At 38.8% G+C, this 25,217-nt stretch overlaps 2 protein-coding genes across 9 annotated transcripts in view; one reads left to right on the top strand and one right to left on the bottom strand.

Moving 5' to 3' along the window:
* Positions 1-18,805, top strand: part of citb (citron rho-interacting serine/threonine kinase b) — a 63,388-nt gene extending 44,583 nt beyond the window's left edge. Inside the window, exons 21-40 of one of the 5 annotated variants that reach the window (XM_026269008.1) lie at positions 3,909-4,016; positions 4,293-4,482; positions 6,059-6,226; positions 6,448-6,471; positions 7,458-7,595; positions 9,910-10,084; positions 10,169-10,257; positions 10,874-10,978; positions 11,070-11,239; positions 11,461-11,541; positions 11,622-11,757; positions 12,768-12,907; positions 13,053-13,145; positions 13,319-13,427; positions 13,687-13,815; positions 14,595-14,675; positions 14,771-14,849; positions 14,940-15,113; positions 17,152-17,470; positions 17,777-18,805. In XM_026269008.1, coding sequence (XP_026124793.1) covers positions 3,909-4,016; positions 4,293-4,482; positions 6,059-6,226; positions 6,448-6,471; positions 7,458-7,595; positions 9,910-10,084; positions 10,169-10,257; positions 10,874-10,978; positions 11,070-11,239; positions 11,461-11,541; positions 11,622-11,757; positions 12,768-12,907; positions 13,053-13,145; positions 13,319-13,427; positions 13,687-13,815; positions 14,595-14,675; positions 14,771-14,849; positions 14,940-15,113; positions 17,152-17,470; positions 17,777-17,800 — 2,532 coding nt within the window. In that variant the 3' untranslated portion in view covers positions 17,801-18,805. The other 4 variants (XM_026269010.1, XM_026269009.1, XM_026269007.1 and 1 more) reach the window with 4 other exon arrangements.
* Positions 18,806-21,912: 3,107 nt separating this feature from the next.
* mtmr3 (myotubularin related protein 3) overlaps positions 21,913-25,217 on the bottom strand; it is a 34,810-nt gene continuing 31,505 nt past the window's right edge. For 3 of the 4 annotated variants that reach the window (XM_026268995.1, XM_026268997.1, XM_026268996.1), the window contains one exon: positions 21,913-23,590. In XM_026268995.1, the coding sequence (XP_026124780.1) occupies positions 23,419-23,590 (172 nt within the window). In that variant the 3' untranslated portion in view covers positions 21,913-23,418. The remainder of the gene's footprint in view (positions 23,591-25,217) is intronic. The other variant, XM_026268998.1, reaches the window with a different exon arrangement.

Below are 25,217 nucleotides of genomic sequence, written 5' to 3'. Positions count from 1 at the left end.
TAATGATCAAAAAAACAGTGTGGTTTTAAACATTTAACACTTTTACTTTCTTCCAGTTGAAGCTGGTTTTAACAGTCTGTGTGTGTTCTGTAAATAAATTATAATACTAAAGTTAAAGTATTTGCAGAAGTAGTCCCACACTTTGCTGCTACAGCATTCACCTTTTTCAGGTATCTGTAGGGCAGAAAGAGAGACAGAGAAAGAATAAGCATGTGTATTAATAATATCACCATGTATAATTACTCATGTCATCATTAGAATTAGAATTATAATAGACCGGGATCTCCTACATAGGCAAAAATGAGAAATATATATATATATAGGTATGACATATTACCTACTTATATTTAACCATATTATTAGAACATTTTCCTGTTATGTCTGTAAAGCTGCTTTGAAAACAATCTGTGAAAAAGAAAAAAAAAAAGAAAAAAGCGCGTGTTCAACTCATATTTATTTACATGTCCCCTCTGGTTTAATCATTTCTGACGCACCTACTGTAGTTACTGTAACTACACTATATTTGCTCTCACAGACACATTCACAACGGACCCGTATATCTTCTCTTCTCTTTGTGCAGGGAAGCGACGCACACGCGGTGCGACGCGCCCGTTTTTTCCAGGCGCGTCCGCACCGCATTGAGTTAAAAACATCTCAACTTTTCAGAATGCTGCAAGTGCACCGCGGGTCATTTGACAAGAACTAACCAATCAGGTTCATCCTTTCCCGTAACAACGTTGAAAACTGAGCCAAGATGAAGGAACAGCTGTTCATAGCTGTATATGGATTGCCATTTTGAAATAAATTTAGTAGCAGAGCTACTGCGAGCGATTTTTAGTGCTGCAAATCCATTTATCCTTTGCTGAAATTTCCCCGTCTTCATGGAGAGAGCACGTCATGGTTGCTTAGCAAAGGCAGACGCCTCAGGAGCGCTTCTGCCCGAGCGCTTTGGAGAAGGAAAAAGCGGCGCGCCTAGCATTTTCCACGCGTTTTTAGGCGCGATATGTGAATGGCCCCTTACGCGGTCATTATGTGGGAAACACTGCAGATATATTTAGAATAAGATAAAAGCTAAAGTTATAGTTTGACCTCTTATTAACGTTAGCACTCTTCCACTGTTAAACATGGTATTAGCTTTGTGGCTAATCTAATATAGCAATGCATTAGCGGCTGCAAGTGATGTTACAGAATATTTAAAAGTGATAATGATAGGACCGTTAGCTAGAAATACCACACCGTTTTTATATACAGTGTATGAACTAAATCATCTCTCATGACGAACGACAGACTTACTGTCAAAACAGTACATCTCTGTGGCTTGGCTGATCGCTTTCTTCTATAGTGGAGTTGCAGACTCTCTGCAACTGCAGAGCTCCCTCTGGTGGGCAAACTATGCAACACTCATAACATGAGTGAAGCATGAAACTCTGTTACTCATGTTTCATCGGCCGTTATAAACGCCGATGCCGATTTAAATGCAATAAGCTCATATCGGCCGATATATCGGTCGGGCTCTACAAAGGATATGCAGAGCAATTGCCCACTCAGCAGCTGAAAGGTGTGGTATATTCCTCACCATGGTGTACGTCATCCCAGGTAGAGGAACCTACAGGTGGTTTTTGATTGTGGTGCGTCATTCAAAGTAACATCATTAAATCAAGTCCTTCTGCAAGGTCCCAATTTTACAAGTACATTGCTTGGTGTTCTCCTTAGGTTAAGGCAAGAGTCGGTAGCTGTCATGGGAGACATACAGGCAATGTTTCATCAGGTTAGGGTGGCAGAAGAGGACAGGGATTTCCTCCGTTCCTTGTGGTGGCAAAACGGAGATTTTACAAAAGAAGTTTCAGTGTTTCGCATGACTGTCCATCTTTTTGGGGCTGTCTTCTCTCTCAAAGTTGTGCTGCCTTTGCTTTCCGAAAAACAGCAGATGATCATAAATGTGAATTCCATGAGGAGGTTGTTCAAACTCTCAGAGAGAATTTTCATGTACTGTAGATGATTGCCTTAAGAGTGTGGCATCTGAAGATGAAGCAGTTTCCTTAGTTCAAGATCTTTCCTATCTCTGTCAGCAAGGAGGTTTTACTCTGACAAAATGGATAAGCAACAAGTGCACTGTCCTGCAAACCTTTCCTGAGGAGTGTCGAGCCAAGAAGTGGAAAGAGCTGGATCTGGACAAGGACAGCTTGCCTGTTGAGTAGGGCTGGGACAAACGATTATTTTTTAAACGATTAATCTAGCGATTATTTTTTCAGCCCGTTTCTATTTCGATTATCTCCCCATTAATTGACTACTAACAATTTATACGTGTTGATTTACATATCTGAATGGGAAAAAAAACATGAATTCCTTAACATTGCAATATATGTTTATTGCTCTTAAAATTACAAAATAAAAGACTAAGAATGCATTACTTTGCACTTGTATAGAGATAGCATTCAATAAAACCTTGAAGCCTTGAAAACACAGCTTACTGAAACAAGCTTACTGAACACATAGGGCCTAGCTTACTGAAAAAAAGTTCTTCTTCCAGATGAAAATAACAACAACTTGATGTCTAGCATTCAATAAAAAGGTCACCCAAAATACTTGTTTAGAGCAATTGAAAGAATACAGTAACCAATGTAAACTTGAGGGCTTTACGCTAATACAGAGAGTGCTTTTCCCCAAAAAAATAAAAAATATTAACAATGGGAACCAGCAGCCTGTCATGGAGAAAAAAAAATAGCCGAAAGCTCCACGTGAAACTTTGGCGTTCCGCCCTTTTTCTATCGTGTCTAAAGATTTTGGTTAATATTCACAAGGGAGTGAGAGAGCAAGAAGCGCTCGTGTTGTTTGAAGACTGTGAGTGCGCGCGCACAGCCGGGGTTCCCTCTCGGGGCTCTCAAATGATTCACGATCCCGCTCCGTACTCCAAAACTGACACAAATGATTCGCGATTCCCAAACTGACTCAAATGATTCGCGAACCCGCTCCGAATTCCCGAACTGACTCAAATGATTCGGGATTCGCGAACCCGCTCCAAACTCCCGAACTGACTCAAATGATTCATGCTCCATACTCCAAACTCCCAAAATGACTAAAATGATTTGCAGACCCGCTTTGAACTCACAAACGGACTCAAATGTTTTGTGATACCCATACTGACTCAAATTATTTGCAATCCTGCTACAAACTCCTGAACTGATTCAAATGATTTGTGATCCCCAAACTGACTCAAATGATTCGCGAACCAGCTTTGAACTCCCAAACTGACTCAAATGAATCACGCTCTGAACTCCCGAACTGACTCAAATGATTCACAATCCGAAGTTCCCATCCAAATCAAATGACCCCGCCAGCGCTACTATTGGCTTAGTTCTCTAATTTCAGAACATTTACTGATTTTAAGGTACAAAAAGTATGTTGTTAACAAATTAAATATCAATATTTCCATTCTGAACTGCTTTCCATGTAGAAACATCCACGAACATAACCAGGTGAGCAGATGACTCTCTCACTATTTGATTGCTCTAGTCTTTATCCACTCATCATCATCATCATCCACCAATCAGAACACACGAGAACGCTTTGACCACAGCTGCTGTGCTTCAAAAGCTCTTGCAGCAGCTTAACACTGGTTTTCTCTGAGGTGGTCAGATCACATCAGATTGTGGTTAATCTTGCAGATCATGACTTATATCTACTCTTCCTCTCCCTGCAGTTTGGTAATATAAAGATTCCTCATTTGAACTCCCACCTCTTCTGTGGGTTTTATTGTTCTGGGTCTGAATTTGGGCTCCTGGGGTCTCAAAAAAGAAACATTTTCAATCTCCAAGGTGAACGTAGTAGTAGTATGCGGGGACATGAATGCTAGTGTCTTATTCCAAACACATGGGTGTTTTCTAATAGCAGTGTGGCTCCCTCTTCAGGCGGCGTACTCTCACGAGAAGGTCAAGATGGAGGGGACCATCACCCAGCAGACCAAACTCATAGACTTCCTGCAGGCCAAGGTAGAGCACCCCTCTAAGAAGAAAAAGGTCAGAGTCATCTGCTGTAAATTCACTTCATTAACTAATCTGACTAACTGCTTGCTGAGCTGCGCATTAGGTGTACACAAATAATCGCATACTAACCGCGTCATCCGTCAGAAATCTCTTATTTATTAATATATACAGAAGCCCTGAGTAAGTGAGCTGTAGGAAGGAACACCTGATTTGACTGGATATGTAGGAATGGAAAGGCAGGATAGAGTCCTAGTGTGTCTGTTAGGTGTGAGCCTGGGCTATTCACTAGGTCTCGTGTTTGGGGTGCAGGGGCTGTTCGGCGGCCGGCGTCGAGAGGATCTGCTGGCAGCGCTGGCGGCGCAGGGACAGACGCAGGTGCCCGCTGTGACCCCTGTTCCCCTGCAGTACAACGACCTGAAGGTGGCGCTGGAGAAGGAACGCACTCGATGCTCGGAGCTGGAGGAAGCCCTGCAGAAAACACGGATGGAGCTCAGAGAGGGTGAGACCTTTACATTCATGTGTGTTACATTTGGAAACTGGTTGCCCGTTTTCTTGTGTAACAATGAACAGGGACTCAAATTTGGTCAACAGTTACATAAAAGCAGTTGTTTTTGGAAATTCTTCAAAAGAAAGTATGTTTTTTGTTTTTGAAGATGAACATAAATATCATGAAATACAGATGAAAAGATTTTAATTTCTATTTTTTATGTAAAATCATTTTCTGTTTCTAACTGTTTTTAAATTCATTTTAAATAAGTACATTTTAAAATTCATTTTCAAAGTTTAAAAATTGCTTGTTTTATTTTTATTTTTTTTTTATTCATAATTATCTTTCTTTTATGTTAATCACTTTGAATTACCATTGTGTACGAAATGTGCTATTAATAAAGTTGCCTTGCCTAATGTAATTTCCTCATACTGTCTATGTTGAGGAATGGTTTTATATTTATATTTGGTCATTTATCATATGCTTTTATCCAAAGCGACTTACAAATGAGGACAACAGAAGCAATCAATTGTAGAATTAAAACAACTACTATCAGATCCAAAACTATAAGCTAAAACTGTATAAATACTATACACATTTAAAAAATGAGAAAATTCATAAAAAATGACAAATGCATACAAAAAAAAACTAAAAATAAAAATAAAGCTAAAACAATTCAAAATATTAATGAACAAAAGGTAAGAGTATCAAACAGGTATGAAGCATACAATGTATATTTAAAAAAAACTTAAAACAATATTATTTTGTAAAATATTCGGTTTAATTGTTAATATTAATATATGACTCGAATTATTAATAGAAAGAATAATTAATAATAAATTAAATTACAATTATTGCAATAATATACTATCTAAAATATGAGGTCAGTAAAATTTGGAATAATATTTATACTGAAGTATTAATAATAGTAATAGTTTTACTCATCAAGGATGCATTAAAGTGATCAAAAGTGAAAGTATATATATATATATTGCTTTTAAATTCAAATTGTTGCTTTTTGCTGTTTCAAAAAATGTGATTTATTTTTTTAAATAAATGTGTATTTTTATTTATCAAGGATGCAATAAATTAATCAAAAGTAACAATGAAGACATTTAATTTACATTTTTTAACATTTAAATGTTAAAGATTTCTACTTCAAATAAATGCTGTTGCTTTGGACTTTCTACACTTCGTAGAATAATGCATCTGTTTCACAAAAATATTCGGCAGCACAACTAATTTCAACAGTTATAACAATCAGAAATGTTTCTGGAGCAGCGAATCAGTATATTATACTGATTTCTGAAGATCATGTGACACTAAAGGAATGATGCTGAAAATACAGCTGCGTTCACATGAATAAATACACTTTACAATATATTACAATACAGAATTCATTTCAATTGTAATAATATTTAGCTGTCAAATGAATGCAGCCTGGGTGAGCAGAAGAGACTATTAAGTGGAAGCGTAATAAAGGGTTTTAATAATGACACGTTCTGTTAAACACTAAGCAAACGTGCCACACGCTGTGTATAATGTCGTTTTTTCAGTAGTGTCTCCCTCTATTCTCTCCTCTCAACAGTTCAGTTTAATAAAGCCCTGGAGCACAGCAGTACTCCAGCCACTCCGGGTTTGGCTCGTCAGCAGCTCATGATGTCCACTAAATCCAACAAATCCCCCGAGCACCAGCCCAGCAGCGGCCTGATGTCGTCCAGCTCCGGCCGCAGGAAGGACACGGCCAATCCTGAAGGTTAGAAGCCAGACATTCAAAACAACTATTCTGTTCTTCCCATTTCATCTCATTCTATGAAAGGAGAAATTAAATCAGAAGCTTGTAGAACAATGCTGATTTGATGCATATTAAATGCTGTTTTAATATAAGATGTGGAGGCTCTGTCCTCTGAAGGACTTCAGAAATGTTTTGGCTCATGTCTGTCCACGCTCACTGTCCTCTCTGTTGTCGTTTTACAGAAATAAGGAGAGCCACGTCTGAAAGTAAGTTCTTACATAACAGGCTCAGGCGGCCCACTCTCAAGAAACCATGCCATTTGTGCTTGAAATATTTAAAGAATTATTTACACTTTTATTTCTGAAGGTCACTGATGAACCATGAAAAATCATGAAATACAAAAAAAAAAATTTTAGTAAAAGTTTTGTATACATACTATAAAAATGATTTTATATATATCACCACCTTGAAATTATAAGGTTGAGATATTGTTTTGAGATATTGAGCTTAACATTTTTTGTGTTCCATAGACTTCTATAGATAGACCCCTTTTTGTTTTCTAAAAAAAGTCCCAAAATGTACAGAGATTACAAAAGAAACATAACATGATGTGAATAAATTGTCACAGAATAAGAATATGTGAATAACTCAATTTTAGCAAAAATGTCAGATAGAACCTTATAATTCCAAGGTGACAATATATACTGTATATATAAATATTTGTACATTTACTATTTCAAATATATGTGTTTTTGATGTGACCGTGTTCAGTCATTGGAAAACAGATGGCAATGTTTTCTGAGAATGAAGCAGGCGTCTCTCTTATGTCTTTTCTTTCTTGATATGATCTTTATATCCCTGCTGAGATAAGCTCTCTGGCCCAATCCAAACATGTCATTCAAGGAACCGTCTTTCGGCCGTTCTACACTCAATATAGTGAACGAACACGAGCTGTATCAGGTCCTCGTGGTCTTATGGCTGCAGACCTCCACTCAGCACATCATGGTTTGATTGTTGATCTCCAAAGTTCCTGCACGCAGATCTGTCAGGACACTGAGCTTATCTCGAGAATATATGGCCATACTCCTGCTGTATGGCATGCGAAATCCTTGCATGCTCATAACCAAGCTGGATTCACCCTCTGGTGGAGAAGTGTTCTCGAGAGAGCATTGGTCTGTTTGCATATGTTATATAGATGTGTGTAAGAGACACAAGACCGTTTTTAAGAAACTACATTGGTTTGATCCTGTAGAGTACACCAGACGAGTGAAGGACAGGATTCATCACAGCACTCCTCATCGCTTCACACAGGGGCTCAACATGAGGGCGGCCCGCTGCACCGTCTGTCTGGACACTGTCCATTTCGGACGGCAAGCTGCGACATGCATCGGTATGGATTACATGTAGACCATTTCCAAATATATTGTCACTGTACTTATAACTAGGGACTTTTTGCATGAGTACGATACTGATATTTTTGTTTCTTTTATGATACCAGTACTGGTATTGCATTGCACAAATATAAATATATGGTAGACAAACCACACCGACAAACGGTAACATCAAAATAAATAAAAAAAATTCCCCACAAGTCAAAAGTATTATTAAAAAATAAAAAGCCTTATTAAATTTATTATTCCATCAAAACTTTTTTTTTTATGGGTTAAACTAAGTAGAAATGGCTTAAGCAACAAGTACAGGCTAACACTTGTGAAAAAGGGAATCATCATTGTTTGTTTTAAAGGTCCCATGACATGGATTATTTCCTTTTCTTTAAATGCACGGTCCCACTTCATATTAGGTGGCCTTAACTACTATGTACTTACATAAAAAAATAAGTACAATGTACTTATTGTGTTCATATTGTATTGTAAAACACTTTTGCTGCTATTGAGGTGGGATGGGGTAAGGTTAGGGAGAGGGTTGGAGGTATGGGTAAGTTTAAGGGTGGGTTAAGGTGTAAAGTCTGGGTCAACAGTGTAATTATAAATGTAATTACAGAAATTAAGTACAGATGTAATTACATGTCGTTTTTTTTTAAAATATAAGTACAATGTAAAAACATGTACACAATAAGTACATTGTACTAAATTATTAATTAAAATGTAAGTACATAGTAGTTAAGGCCACTTAATATAAAGTGGGTCCAATGCTTTTTAATGTTTCCTTAGGTGTACTTATATTGTTAGTATGATTTTTACATTTAAAATTTAGAAATAAAAAGCATTTTTATATCCTGATGTTAGCCCTCTGGCTTGAATGCTCTGTTTGAAGGGGCGTGTCTGCTGTGAGACTCAGAGTAAACCACAACTGTTGTGATTGGCTGACATCTTTGCATACGAAATGCATTCATGTGGAACCCCTCTCAAATATATATATATAGATATATATTACTATTACAGCTGTCGAGATTAACGAATCGTGGAAGTGTTGATTATATAATCATTTTTTCGATCTTTTCCTATCACATGAAAGGCTGCAGTGATGAGCATTGAGTAGACAGAGTCTGTTTATCGCGTGGATGCAGTGATCTCGTCATTATTGCAACACGTTTTCTCACAAAATGCTTTCACCACAGCTAACAGCAAACACATGAATACAGTAAGAGCTTTGTTGTGCAGCATAACAGCGTCATTCATTGTAACGGCAGTTTGGGCAAGTGTGCAGATATCCTCGCAATGTGTAACAGCGACTGAATTATATGTAAATATTTGGGCGGGCAAAGCAGAGAAAGGGGAGGTAACAATTCTCGTTACAACGTCACAACGAGGAGATTCAAGATCAGCCCGTTTGAGCTTCCATTTTCTCAAAGGCAGAGAAAGATAGAAAAATCTCAATTTACACCGATTCAAATTTCTAGAAACTTGGGGAACATATACAGGCTAAGGGAACTCATATTAATGTTAAAAAACCTCAGAAAGTGAAATTTTCATGTCATAGGACCTTTAATTTATTTAGTAAATTATTCCTTTAGTCACTTTCTTATTTTTTCTTGTCAGCTCTGTAAAACTTAAAGGTACATTATGTTGTTTTTACATATTATACAGTACATCATTTTCACATGTGAAATATGCTTTCTTCCATTGTAAGGAAACAATTGACTTTAGGGATGTTAAAGGATGGAAAATTTCCAGAAATGTCCATAAACTTTACAGAATTGTAAAACTTTTGAATATTTTCTTCCCATTTGCAACCCTATATAAACTATGTGCAATGTGTTTCTATATATAATTTAATAGGAGAAAAATGGAAATAGTTTTTTGCTCCAGTTCATCCTGAGGCATGATCCCTTTTCTGACAAGTGATGACAAGTTATAAAAATCGAATCCTTTTTTTTATACTATTATTAGTATTATTTTTAAATAGTGAATTTATTACACTTTTATGTTATATTGCCTTAAACTTTTCTGTAAACTAGACAAGCTTCGTCATTACTGTATCTAATATAACGGCTGAGCATATTTATATATATTTTTTTCTTCTTTTGGAAAGTCGTGTTAAGCTTTATTTCTTTTGATAATGGAACTCATGGGAATGCAATAATTATTGGTTGTATTGTTCATCCACCACTATAGATGACCTGTGCTTCTAAAAAACACAGATTGTGATAAGAGCCCACTGTTGTTTCTTAATAGATCACCATCAGGTTAACCTGTGCTAAAGCTTTCTGTGTTGGTGTAACCGTCTCCTTTCTCCTGCTTCAGAATGTCATGCTTTGTGCCACCCAAAATGCTCCCCGTACCTCCCAGCCACCTGTGGCGTGCCCACCGAGTACGCGCTGCACCTGTCCGAGGCTCTGTGTCGGGAAAAGGGAAGCTCCTCTGGTCTGAAAGATGCTGGTGGACATATGAGGCTGGAAGGATGGCTGAAGCAGCCCAGGTGAGCCGTGTGCCATGAGCACGAACACCGTCAGAAGAGAAGCAAACACTAAGTGTGCATGCAATTGTGGTCTTCCTCCTGCAGAAATGGGAAGCGTGGTCAGGGCTGGGAGAGGAAGTACGTGGTGCTGGATGGATATAAAGTGATCACGTACGAGACCGAACCAAGAGACGGTCTGTGAATGTTTTTACTTTGTGCATTGGTTTGTTTCATTGCACACAGCATATTACAGAGCAACAGTTCATCTCCGCTGGAAAATCTTTATTTATACTAGCTTAACCTGGTCCAGCTGGTCTTTGGATAGTGGTAGCTTGCTTTGACCGGATCTAGATGGTTATGGTTGGTCTGGTCTACCAAATCAAGTTGGTAGCTACTCCCGATCAACAAACTAGACATATTAAAACAGCTTAAAGAGGTCTGATGGTCTCCAAACCCGAGCATCTAACAAAACCATCAGTTCAAACCAGCCTAACCATCGAAAACCAGAGATGATGCCGTCAAGATTGATCCGACCACACTTCCACCTATTCTAAAAAATGTATATAATTTATGTAAACTTGCATATTTTATACCTACCATAATTAGTTTTTTTGTTGTTGTTACATTTATTTTATATTGTGTACAAAGATTTAGATTTGAAATTGATAACTCTATCTAAACCTGGGTCTGGACATAAATGACCCACAAGTTGCTGCCTAAATCGGTTTAGTTGTATCTGTTTTCCAGCAGGGATAGACCGGTGTGGAGTGATGTAGCTTGATGTGAATGATGTATAATCTGTCCTCTCAGAGTCGGTGAAGGCGCTGGATGAGTTTGAGCTGTGTCTCTCTGATGGAGACGTGACTGTTCATTCTGCTGTCGGTACTTCTGAGCTGCCCAACACAGCCAAGACAGGTGATGCACTGTAATATGTCCTTACCAACGTTTGGTATGAAAGAATGTGGTATGATCCATGTCCAGATGTCCCTATGTCCTATGTGTTCAGATGTGCCGTATGCACTGAAGTTGGAGTCGTCTCCGCAGTCGACATGCTGGCCCGGTCAGACTCTGTACCTCATGACCTCTGGGTTTTCTGAGAAGCAGCGCTGGGTGGCCGTGCTGGAAGCCATTGTGGCCAGCAGTCGTGGGGCGAGAGAGAAAGCCGAAGCAGACGCTGTGAGTTAGAGGAACCAGAAACACCCACAGACTGTTCATAGTCACATTTAAAGAGTGACCTGTAAGGCAGAAACTGTAGGTTTGTTTCTTCTTACCCGTTCACCAGAACGCAGGGAAACATACTGATAATCCTTAAAGCTCTGCGAATTGCATAAAATTAAAAATGCACTTTTTATACATACTGTTCACATCCTCTTGATGGTGGTTTTGGTTGTGTACAGAAATTGTTGGGTAACTCCTTACTCAAGCTAGAAGGAGATGATCGTCTGGATATCAACTGCACCCTGCCGCTGACTGACCAGGTACCTGCGTCCTCCACTTTATTTCATTATATTCATATTTGTTATAGTTGAATATACAGTCATCTTGTTTTTGCCATCAGATTGTGTTGGTGGGCTCTGAGGAAGGGCTCTATGCCCTGAATGTGATTAAGAACTCCCTAACTCACATCCCAGGTATGGGATCCGTGTTTCAGATCCATATCATCAAGGAGCACGACAAGCTGCTGATGATCGTGGGTGAGCAAAGATCACTATCATTTATTGCTCATTTCAGAAATCAAAACTGAATGGATTTGACTAAAAGCCTTTGCAACAGAAATCATGGTATTCTGTAATGCAATAAATCACAGTAATGAAGATGCACGATGTTGTTATCCTGGGCACTTCAGAATACCAAGAATAATTATTTATTATTCAGAATTTTGAATGCATTTTAAGAATTATTTTCCCATCAACTGGTCACAATGCACAACAGAGCTGTATGCTGCATTCATCAAAGACACGTGTGCACTCTGATGTAAACACGTACGGATGAGAAGCACAGCACATGGCAGAATGCCTGAAAGATGCTTTGGATGAAAGCACATTCACTCTCTGACAGCAGATGGCGCTTAATTGCAGAAAATGCAGCCGTCACGCTAGAAACAAAACAGAAGCACAACTTTCAAACCAACAAAAGAGCAACAATATAAGTTCTGTGACCAGGTTTGGTTGGTCTTATGCAATACATGTAGCAAGCCTTTTTTTTTTTGTAAACAAATAAAAAAACAAGTAGATCGAATAGAAAAATAACAGCTGAATGATAGTGTTAGAGGGTCCAACTCCAAGATTCCTGGCTGATTTGATAGGTGTTATGGATGGATAGAGAAATTGTGATAAAGTCATGGGCTGGCTGAAACCACAAGCAGTTCTGTATTGGCAAGGTTGATTTGAAGATGATGGACATGCTGAGATGCGAGCAGCTATCATCGTCAGCTCATCATGATGCAAGGAGAGGTCCTCAAGTGTCATCAGAATTGAAGTAACATGAAAAGCCATGTTCCTGAATGACAGAACCGAGTGATGCAATGTAGACGGAGAATAGAAGTGGTCCAAGAACTGAGCCCTGAGGCACCCCAGTAATTAGATATTGTGACTTCTCCCAAGATACCATATTGCATAATACCATCACTGCACCATAGTGACCGTACAATACTGTTTGACAAAGGATGCATTTAAAGTAAGTTGATTATGATGATGTGTTGCAGGGGATGAGCGGGCACTGTGTCTGATGGAGATTAAGAAAGTGAAACAGTCTCTGTCCCAGTCTCACCTCCCTACTCTACCTGAGATTGTGCCATATATCTTTGAGACCGTCAAGGGCTGTCATCTGTTCGCCGCGGGCAGGGTGAGTCTGCAGTCACTGTGTTTCACTGCATTGCAACTTCCTCTCTGTGTATTTTTAGTGCACTGTGTTGCATCATGCCTTGTTGTGACGTGCAATGCAACAAATTTGTACCTTACGTGGTATTTTGTATCTATTCTTGCTTTAGATAGAAAATGGTCCGTGCATTTGTGCTGCAATGCCTAACAAAGTCACAATACTGCGATACAACGACAATCTGAACAAATTCTGTATACGGAAGGTAAGTGGCATTCGAGGTTCTGGTACTTGAAGCAAAATAACTCGTGTGTCACAAAATTTTTTAGCAATGTTATTCCTTTGCAAACAATGTTTGACATGCTGTTGCCTTCTGGTCTGACTCCAGAGATCGCTCACACGAACACACCCTTAATGACCCAAATCTTTATCTCTCAGGAGATTGAAACACTCGAGCCATGCAGCTGTATCCACTTCACCAGCTACAGCATCATCATTGGTACCAATAAATTCTACGAGATTGAGATGAAGCAGTGTGTTCTGGACGGTAAGTATATTAATGACGTCCTGTGGGCGCAGTTAGATGATTGTTTTTAACCTTCAGGTCAGTCCACAATCTACTGACGTCTGATATCTCCTGTGATGGATCTGTTATTAAAAAGGATTCAGCTAGTCATTGCAGTAACGTTTGCATATTCCAGGTTGGACCGGCTGGCGGACCATTTGTGAGAACATGATCAGGCACTTATAATTTGTAATTGTGCATTATGTAAACAGCGTTTTGCGTGATGGGCTGTTTTTGGCAGAGTTCCTGGACAAGAATGACGTGTCGCTGGCATCGGCTGTGTTCACTGGTTCCTCCCACTGTTTCCCAATCTCCATCGTCCAGGTGTCCAGCACTCCGCAGAAGGAAGAATATCTGCTCTGCTTCCACGGTCAGACACCATCACACCATCTAAACTACATCAAGTTCCTGTTGCATGAGAATATTAGTTGCATGAGCAACAGTTCATACAAAATCATTACGTACTCACCACCATGTTGTACCAAATGCAATTTTTTGTACAAGTGTACAAGACAATAGTATGTACATATCTAATGAATAAGACAATAATCTAGTGCTATGTTTAAATACTCAATTTTATCACATTTATCACTTTCTGTTTTCAACCTGGCAAAAATGAACAAAAGACTTGATTTGTCAAAACATTTTTTTTAAATCTCTGATGAAATATACCAAAATAACTGTCTATTTCTGTTTTAAAACCCTTTTTATAAAACTGGTTATAGTGTATTTTTCTTCACTGGATGCCGTCAACTGCTAAATAAACATTTAATACGATGACAATGCAGTACTATGCACTGTACAGTACATGCTGTACATCAGTACTATTAAACATTTTTCATTATTCTTTGTTACTAATTGCATACTCTATTAAAATAGTGTGCAGTATACAAAAGTAGGGTCCTACGAAATAAGGTTCTTTTAGGTTTTTTTTCCCCCAGTTATTATATATTTTTCCAATTTTTTTCTGAATTCCATTTTTGTTCTCCATTTAAATATCCCTGACTCTGTTAAAATGGTTAAAACTTGGTATTTACAATAACAGCGCTCTGTGCTTATTTCCCCCAGAAATTCTGTGGTGTGCCAATCACTTAAATTGTATTGATTTTCTACATTGTTTTTCTTTAAATGTCCGATTTCTGATAACAGAGATTGGTGTGTTTGTGGATGCTTACGGTCGAAGAAGTCGCCCCGAGGATCTCAAATGGAGTCGACTACCCCTGACATTTGGTAGCCAGTTTTCCATTTGTAGCAAAACAAAATGTATAAAAGATAGTGATGAGGATCTTCAGGATCACTAACTGAAGCATCTTCTGTTTTTTCAGCGTTCAGAGAGCCATATCTGTTTGTGACCTACTTCAACTCGCTGGATGTTATTGAGATTCAGGGACATGCAGCTCTTGGGTAAGATGTACAGCAACATGCATGAATATAAGACGCAAAAATAACATTAGAACTAGTAACTAGTGTTAGACTAATTTCTCTTTAAAACAGGCCTTCCAGTCTTGTTCACCTGGACATTCCTAACCCCCGTTATCTGGGTCCGGCCATATCGTCTGGTGCCATCTATCTGGCCTCATCCTATCAGAACAAACTGCGGGTCATCTGCTGTAAGGGCAGCCTGGTGCGGGAGTCTGGGGAACTGCAGAGGACCGGTTCAAGCAGGAGGTGCGGGTTATGATAGTTCAGCCCGGCTTTAAATTCTGAGTGAATCAGTCACTATTGAAAATCAGATGTTGTAAATTTGCAGATTTAAACTTTTAAGTTACTACACTGCTTGGCAACTGAAAACAGTTGTATTTAATGGTAGAATTATATGTTGTGATAATTATAAATAATCAGCGATTAAAAACCTTTTAATTTTGGTACTTAAACTTTGACAAATTTATTCTGGTTGACTAGTAATCATTAATTTGAAGCATTAGTTGACTAATGGCACGTTTATTAATCTAAATAATTAAAATAAGCCTTTAATTGCCTACATAGCATACGCGCTCAAGCGCTAACATAAAGCTTGCCACAGCGCACCGGCAGAAGTAATGATTATGAATGTGTCAGGGAAAAACAGTAAGGAGGCTGCATTTACATTTTAATAATGTGTTGATACACTAGTGTTTCTTTGATTTTTAGATTTAAGAGATGAAGTCAGCAACATTGACTCGTCATCTCTACCGTAGCATTTAAAGTCAATTCATGTGAATTACATAATCTGAGAATATTTGTTATCCATTTGAATTGGTTCATTCAAAGTAGAAATTTGGCTCTCAATAGATATGTTTTCATAACTGTAAGGCAAGCAGAGTTTTGTAGTTTCGTGCTCAAGTTCAGAGAGACCGAGAGGGCAGAAAGCACATCCTGTTTGCTTTCATTATTTTACAAAAGCACAATGTTTTGTTGTTGTTATAAGTGCACACAAATAAACGTAGAGTCATTACAGATTAAAAATAAGTATTACTCTTATCTGTATGACCAAAAATGAGGGGGTATTTTAAGAGCAAGTGATAGACGACTGTTTGGATGTCCTGCCCGATGTACTATATTACCATAAACCAGCCGTTAATGATCGGTCTTCTTGACTTCTTGACTGTGGGTTTAGAAAAAAAGAAAAAATCTGTGATTAACCTACCTAAAATATTCTGGTTGACCAAGCCTCTTCTGATCAACAAACGGTTAGTCGATTATTAGGGGCAGCCTTAAAAAAAATTAATTTTATTTTTTTGGCGCAGAAAATAGAGAGCCAGAAACACATTGTAATGTAACCTAACATGGTCACTACTACAGTCAATTGTGGACTGTTATTTACATATTATTTATATACTATTATAGTGATCATTAAGGTTTTTTTTAATTTGCTTAAATTTTTTATGTTTTAGTTTTAATTTGAATGAAAAAAAAAATTGTAGCATCTGTGCTATTTCAAAATTTGAATTAAAAATTGTAGAAACAAAATAATAATGCTCTTAGCTAGTAACCTTTACAACAGTTTTATTTTATGTTCTGCAAAAGTCAATTTTTTGTTCTGTTTCTAATCCCATGAAATAGTAAATGTTATTATTTGATGTCTGCTATCTATGGAACCTTATTTTTGCCAGAGAATAAAAATATAAAAAACGTTAAAATGTGACTCAAATCTCACAATTCATAAACTGTCTCTTGTCTGAGTTTACATGGCATATTCCTGACTTTTTTCCCCTCAGAATTCTGCATGTGCATGCAATTCCAAGAAAGAAGTCATAATAGTGAGGTGTAAATTTATAATCCCAAGAAAGAATTTTGAATTGCGAGATGTAAACACAATTCTAAGGAAAAAGTCTGAAATCTGAGATGTATACTTCTGAGAGAGAAAAAAAACATGTCTGCCAAATGTAAACTCAGAAATCTAAGAAAATAAAAGTCTGAATTGCGTGATAAATACAAAATTGTTAAATGTACACTTGCATATCCGATAAAGAAAAAAAAAAACTTTTACCTTTTTTTTTATATTTTTACTCTTTGATGGAAATAAGCTTCCATAGTTATACTGCTGCTGTTAGTGATCTTACCACAGTTAAAGGTATTTTCGCTTAAAATATCCTTTACTCGTGGTCAAATCACACCACATGTTGCCTTGAGATGCTTATTGCTTCATCAATATTTCATGTTCACAAACCGTATAAATGATCTTGTGTGCAGTCAAAGCATCATGCATTTACCCAAATCTTCACAGCAGCCCCAACAAGCGCGGGCCGCCCACCTACAACGAGCACATTTCCAAGCGCCTGGCCTCGGGTCCCGGGGCCCAGGAGGGGCCTCTGCACCGCGAGCCCAGCACCCCTCACCGATACCGCGAGGGCCGCACGGAGTTCAGGAGGGACAAATCTCCGGCCCGGCCTCTGGAGCGCGAGAAGTCGCCCGGTCGGCCTGTGCTAGACAGCCGCAGGGAGAGATCGCCCGGGCGCTTCGAGAGCAGCGGCAGCGAGAGAGACCGGGAGCGTTCACGCCATCACACTAGCTCTGTTCGCACCCAGCTGACCCCCGTCAACAAGGTACGCATGAGACACTGCCACGCAAACTGTGTATCCTTCTAGGGATACAGACATTAGGTTTGACGATGTTCATGCATGCTCAAATGCATGAACATCCGCTGCTTTGTAGTTAAATTCTTTCTAGTTATGGCCTCAAACAGGATGCTCAGTAAATGTCCAGCCTTTAAAAAAAAAAGTCTCTGGGAAAAGACGTTAAAATCGGCATCCTTTGCAACAGTAATGATGTTTCTGAGCTGATCTGCGTCAGACAGGGAAGGCAGCCTGTTGAAGTGTTGAAGTGACCTCTTTATCCTGGTGGTGGTGTAGGTTTGGGACCAGTCTTCAGTCTGAAAGCGTCCCGGAGGGATGACGTAAGAGCCATCGTCCACCTCCCGCGTGGATGGACTTGCCCTTTTAACAGGTGCTTCGTAAAACTCTGAACTATATCATCTCATGCCTGTAACCGTGAACAGAGCAATGTTATTCACTCGCAGCCCCAGAGTCTGGGACATTGTGCTGATGTTGTACACTCTGTTCATGCTGTAACCCATTCATGAAGGTCCAATGTAAAGAAAAACAATGCGATTTTTTTGGGGAAGACACTTTGAAGGAATATCCTGGGTTCAGTACGGCAAGATTTTGGCCAATTTTAACTTCATTTAGTGAAATGATCCAATTTTTGTTTATTTATTTTTATGCACTTTATCTATTAGTATGGAGGAATAATCGGGGCAATTAAAAAAAAAAAAGAATTGCAAATTGTGATTTCCATATGTGGATGCATAAATTGCGACATAATCCAAATGCAATTATAAGGAGACATTTCAAAGCACAATTTAATTTATCGGAATACAGTAAGTAGCCTACACAAGGTTGGCAGGTTACATGCACGATGCAGACAGAGTGAAAAAGCAAATTTGTTAATTAATATTGCCGTTTAAATATGACAGGCTCATAACTCGTAAGACAAATGGACTTTTCACTGTGCGTAAAGTGAAAATGCAAACAGTAATGCAAGATTTGTAATTGCATTTGGATTATGTCACAATGCATGTGTCCGCATGGAAATGTAACTGAATATACAATTTGCAATTGCTTTTGAAAATTGCCCTGAATATTCTTCCATAATAAGTATCAGTAGATTTCAATTATAATACACTAGACATTTTCTCAAATTGAGTTTTCAGTCTTCAGCAGCAATTTTACGGTGTCATTCCTATCTAAATTCTAAGGGCTGTTTCATAGTCAACGCATCTGTACGCATGCGCGTCCCCGAGGCTACGCATCGTTACGCTTCGGCCGCCATTATGCGTCAGTGCGTAGCCAAATGTGTCGTCCTAGTTTTTGATACTTGTCGCGCCGATGCACGCAATACTATGCGTTGTCGGTGGGGACGACATTGCAAGTATTGTACATTAATTCAAGTATATTGTGTTTACAGAAGAAGAAGGTTTGAATACAATGGCGGGCGAAGAGGAAAAATTATGCGAACTTATACGTATTCATCCACATTTATCTCTGTGTTGCCTTTGTTGCCGCTGATGTAAAATCAGCAACAGAATGCCATTGTGATCTGAATATCACGCGACCCGACTCTACTAATATCACCCGACTCTACTACCCCCTGTTGCGTGAGCGGTGTATTGCATACACGCATTGCCCGTGACGCTTGCGTCCACTGTTTAGACTATGAAAGCGAGCGCGTCGCTCGCATTGCTTGCTCGTTTCTCGCGTTGACTATGTAAGGGCCCTAAAGGTTTTTACAGAATTTCTTTTCTAAACACGGATTTTTTTTTTTCTTTTTCACAAGTTCTTCATTAAAATATATATATATATATATATATATATATATATATATATATATATATTGGTCTTAATCATCCACTTAGTGGTAGGACTAGTTTAGGTTGTGTTTCGTTCATGTAAACGGGCTCATTGTATTATCCCCGTGTGAAAATGATCAATTTACTGACCTTGACCAGCACTGATGAGGTTAGTAAGCAATTGCATCTCATATTAAAAATGTACTTCTATTGTGTTTTCCTGAAACCACCATTTTTTTTGTTTAGTTGAAATCAAGATCTGTGGTAACTGACACCACACCACAAATGTTGTACATTTAACTCAGAATATTCCTTCAACTTAATCACGTGACTAGCACTTTGTAAATATAGTGATTTAAATTTTTATAGCTGAACGGAACTTGACTGATGAAGCTACGAAGTCTATTTTTTATGCTATTAAAATGTTTGTATAGACAGTTGAAATGGGTTTCCTACAGAAAAGTACAGAAAAGGTTTTATTTCAATGTATGTTGTATGCTAATGTGGTAAACAGTCAATTCGGCTGCTCTTAAATTTGTCCAGTTTTTTAAGCTCTATTTGACTGACACTACCGAACCTACTGCACATTGTATATTTTTATGCTAATAGAGTCTGAGCTTGTAAATCTTTTTAAAGAGACACGTCATGTTCTCGCTACAAGTGTCCTTGTGATGTTCAAGTGAACTTATCGTATTTTCGTCGGAAATAACGAAGCTTTCGTCGACACACGCGCACACAGCAACGGTTCCTCGGGGCTCTTCTGGAAATTTCTGCTGCTTATCCGTTAACGGACGTCCTGTTCAGCTGTGACGTGAAATAATGTCCGGTAGCCCTCAGGGTTTGTGGAAGATCTTCTGTCGTTCCGCGTGGAATATGAAAACGGCTCAGAGGCATTTTGAGTTCATGGATAATTGTAAGCAAACGCCTGAGTGATCATATCAAACGCATGAGTAAATTCTGACTTGGTTTTGGGACGTCCCGTCATGTACTACTACCTTAATATTGATAATCGATGTTTTTCAACTAACAAGGCTGCTTACCTTGAACTTTCTTTTTGTATAAAGAAATGAAGCTATAATAAACACTATTAAAGTATGAGCCATACCTAGTTCTCCTGGCTTCGAGTCGTTCTTGTGGTCTGTCAGAACTGGAGCACGTGATCAGCACCAATCGTGATTCGCGCGCTTTCGTTCATTACCGATTCAGATCGTGGGACATGACAGCGGAGCAGAGCAAACGGTAAGACCATCCAAAAGGTTTGGAAATGCTAACATTTGGCAGATTAGAGATAAAATTAATAATAAAATAAAAGCCAGTCTCTAATGTGAAGGAGTGACGTCAGAGCTGGAGAAGCAGAATTCAATCTATAACGTTATAAATTTAAGATTTATTTTTTGATTAATGTAATAGTTTAGACTTTATTTTGTAATCATTTTATAATTGTATTGATTCATTTTTGCTTCTGTTTACTGTTCCTTGAGAATTCCTTTAGAACAGTTGTTCTCTTGATGTTGTTTTTGCATGTGAGTAAATAGGAAAAGAGCATCTTAAGGTAATGCTACAGAATGTCAGTCAGGTAAAAGGGAATCATTAGTGTACTTCGTGACTGCTGGGATGTTGATGCACTGCCTTTGACTTTGAGAAATTGCTTTTTGGTCTAATTTCTCACTTGATTAAAAAGAGAACCCCTTTCATAACCCAAACCATGTGCTATTCATTTGTATCATGCACGATTTACTTTTTTGGTCTTTAAATTACCAAGACATGGCAAATGACTGCACAAATTAACAGACATTTTATAAGATTTCAGAGTTGTTATGATGGATGTTAAACCCATATATATATATATTATATATCCATCATCACAACTCTGAACCCTCACGTCACTATTCAAACTTGATTATTCTAATAGTTTAGAATTTTTGTAATCATTTTATAATTTTATTAATTCATTTATTTTTGCTGATGTTTACCGTTCAAAATAAATGAAATGAATTAATACAATTATAAAATGATTACAAAATAAATTCTAAACCATTAAAATAATTGGTAAATGGACTGCATTTATATAGTGCTTTCAACAGACCACCCAGCGCTTTACAATTTGCCTCACATTCACCCGTTCATTCATACACAGCGGTGTCAGCTATTTAAGGTGCCATCCAGCGCTTCCGGAGCAGCTGGGGTTAGGTGTCTTGCTCAAGGACACCTCGACACTTGGAGCCAGGGATCGAACCACCAACCTTCCGGTTTGTAGACAACCTACATGAACCACTGAGCCACTGCCGCCCCAAAATAATGGGTTAATTAAAAGTTAATTAAATCACAAGTTAACAAAATAAAAATTTATGTTGAATATAAATAAAGTGCAATATTTAAAAACTAAAAATTGTACGTAAAACTAGTAAAAAGAGATTCAGTATTTTTTGTTTACCTCCAGTTAAGCTTGAATGTGTTCAATTACTGAAAATATATATATATAAAAAAAAATAACTAGTTCAGTGTCTTGCTCGGGGACACATTAGCATCTCACAGTGGATTCGAACCCGGGTCTCTCACACCAAAGGCATGTGTCTTATCCGCTGCGCTAACACCACCTTATGTCATACATCAGTGAAATGAGTCCAGCATTCACTTCAGTTTGGAATTCCACTTTGTTTTATTCTTACAGAAATCTGCGACAGTGTATTTCTGATGATTACCAATGTGCAAAATATAAACCCATGGAATTTACTCTTTCTGGAAAACAAAAAAAAAGTCACATTCATGGATTGGCGTTAATGCAAAAGCTGTCCCACCGCAGACATTGGAAACAGAGAGGAGCAGATGTCACCAGCTTTAGGTATTAACACCCATCATCACGAGTCTGAACCCTCACGTCACTGGCGAGACCCAGGACAAGGTTATAGTTCACCGCAAAAAATTTATACGCTATTTATTACTCACCCTCTTGCCATTTACAGGAGCTTTCAAGATTTATGTTGCTCTTTTTCATTGCCATCACATCCATCAAGTTCCAAAATACACAAACACTTACAGTCACTGTCATTGTATGGAAAAGAACAGCATAAAGAGCCTCCTAAATCCTCCTTTTGAGAGGAAAAAACAACATAAGGGTGAGTAAATATTAAATATGTTATCAGGTGAACTGCTTGAAGGAATTTTCTGGATGAAGCTCAAAAAAGCCAATAAAATGGGAAGCAAAACAAAAGAGACTTTGATTGTGGTTTGTGCCTTGTGTGTGTGAGGAAGGGGCTTCATCTTCAGTGAGGTCAAAGGTCAAACCCATCAACACTGATTATCCTGTGGTGTCAGGATTGAACACACAATTCAAATGAAATAAACCTGATAATAAATAAGTGTTGGGTGGAAAAACAAATCAAAAGGGGCCCTACTGCAGCATATCACATACAACATCTCTCTCAACATCTCCATTCCATTCATCTGTTCAGCGTCGCTTGGAGAAACATGAGAAATACATTAAAAAGAAAACCCCCGAATGGCTACAACTGGGGAAAAACAACAACTTATATTTGGTGACTAATTTAGTGAGCCACTATTTAAGAATTCTATACAATTTCTCATCTTAAATGCTATACGTCTCATTCTAATATATTATCTCATTTATGTTACAAAAAAAATGCACTAGTGAGAACGTCAGCCAACGTCCACACAGCAGATCAGAAAAACAAGAGCGCCATCTATCGGCCCGTCTAGCGATATTAGCAAGAGGGAGAATGCTTTCAATCTGAGGAAGAAACTAACAAGAGTCTGGAGTTAACTGGGAAACTGGATGCGTTCGAGAGTCAGAATCACGTCAAAGAGAAACCAAAAAGCCTGCGAAAGAGATGAGAACCCAAAAACAAAACTGGGACCTGTGGTGTCGTCCCAGCAGCACCTTTCTGATGATCTATCTTTGTGAGATGAGGAGGGAAGAAATCCTACTTTTGCACACACCGTCCGTCGGAGAAAGCTTCCCTCTATGCAGCAGGTACAGGACAAGTTTCATCGCAAATGAAGACGAGCTCTCAAGCGTCTCTTCTGAAAGTGCTAAGCCTCCTCTTCCTCATCATACCATATATACACGATTCCCTTTCAGGGTGGGAAAGAAGCCACACAACAGTCTCTGGAGCGTCTGGTCTGGGATCAGTTGGAGCTGGCGGTGATGGGTTTGTCCAGCTCGGTGCTCAGAGGCGGAGCGGGAGGCTGCAGGCTGCTGAAACACCACTTGCACACGCGACTGGGCTCAAACAACTGCTGGCTTGGCACCGGGATCTTCTGATCGCAACAGCTGCCACAGAACACATTCCCACAATTCCTGCAGATGTCAGGACAGGAGAATAGGAGGAAGAAGAGAAAGAGTTCAGAAAGGAAAATAGAAAGAATATATTTATTAGTGCCTATATAAAGAACTCGGGAAGCCTAGAATACATTACATATCAAAAAACATTTATTTCCTGAAAAAACGGATCTGGAAAGGTTTAGAACTGAATGCACTTCATTATGAAACTGTGAAGAACAAAAAGAGTAATAACCCCTAAATATTCCCCTACATTAGTGCTGTCAATCAATCACAAAAGTTTTTGTTTACATAATTTGTGTGTACGGTGTATATTTCTTATGTCTATATAAAGACCACACATACACCATATTATTAAAAAAAAAATGTGTATATATTTATATTCATATAAATGATACAATATATAAATATATTAAATATATAAACGTAACATTTTTCTTAAATATATACATGCATGTGTGTATTTATATATACATAATAAAGATGTTACGTGTTACACCTGGAGGTGTTACAACCGTTAACACCTGCTCTTCAAATCAGAGAGGATGATGTGCGCCAGGTGTTCAGGAAAACCTGTCATCATGAGGCGTTTGAAAAACTAGTTCTGGCTTATCTGAAGGACATCACTGGACCCTTACTGGACCCCCTGCATGTCCATGAATGATGCTGTCAACATGGGACTGCACTTCATCCTGCAACATCTGGACAAAACAGGGACTTCTTTGAGGATTCTGTCTGTAGACTTTAGTTCGGTTGTCAACACCATCATCCCAATAGCCCTCCAGACCAAACGGACCCAGCTCTGTTCCTAGCTCTATCTATCAGTGGATCACCAGCTTTCTGACAGATAGGCAACAGTTAGTGAGACTGGGGAAATTCATGTCAAACAGCCGCTGCACCAACAGTGGTGCCCCTCAGGGATCTGTTCTCTCCCCACTGCTCTTCTCCCTGTACACCAACGACTGCACCTCTAAAGACCCTTCTGTCAAGCTCCTGAAGTTTGCAGATGACACTATGGTCATCTGTCTTATCCAGGACGGTGACAAGTCTGCTTACAGACAGGAGGTTAAAGAGCTGGCTGTCTGGTTCAGTCTTAACAACCTGGAGCTGAACACGCTCAGAACAGTGGAGATGATAGTGAACCCCCCTGCACTCCCCCAACTCCCCATCATAGACAGCACTGTGGCTGCAGTGGAGTCATTCAGATTCCATCTCTCAGGACCTGAAGTGGGACAATCACATTGACTCCACTGTTAAAAAGGCCCAACAAAGGTTGGACTTCCTTCACCAGCTGCCACAGGAGCTGCTGAAATAGTTCTACTCAGAATACTGCAAAGAATGATTCGGACCTTTCAAGAACTGTATACATCAAGAGTGAGGATAAGAGCTCAGAGAATCATTCTGGATCCCTCACATCCAAGTTATACCCTTTTTCAACTTTTACGTCAGAGCCACAGATACCAGGACGGCCAGGCACAAGAACAGTTCTTCCCCCAGGCAATCTACCTCATGAACCGTTAAATGTTCCACACTTATGCAATAAAAATGTGCAATATCTTTGTTTATTTGTTACCACCTCCATCCAAGCATATATTCCATTATCATCTATAGCACAACCTATCTTTGCCTGTGTGTTGTTGTTGTC

Source organism: Carassius auratus, chromosome 8 (assembly GCF_003368295.1).
Source record: "Carassius auratus strain Wakin chromosome 8, ASM336829v1, whole genome shotgun sequence".
In the NCBI taxonomy this organism is placed as follows: Eukaryota; Metazoa; Chordata; class Actinopteri; order Cypriniformes; family Cyprinidae; genus Carassius; species Carassius auratus.
The sequence above is the reverse complement of the archived record's forward strand: the minus strand, read 5'-3'. Positions and strand labels throughout refer to the sequence as shown.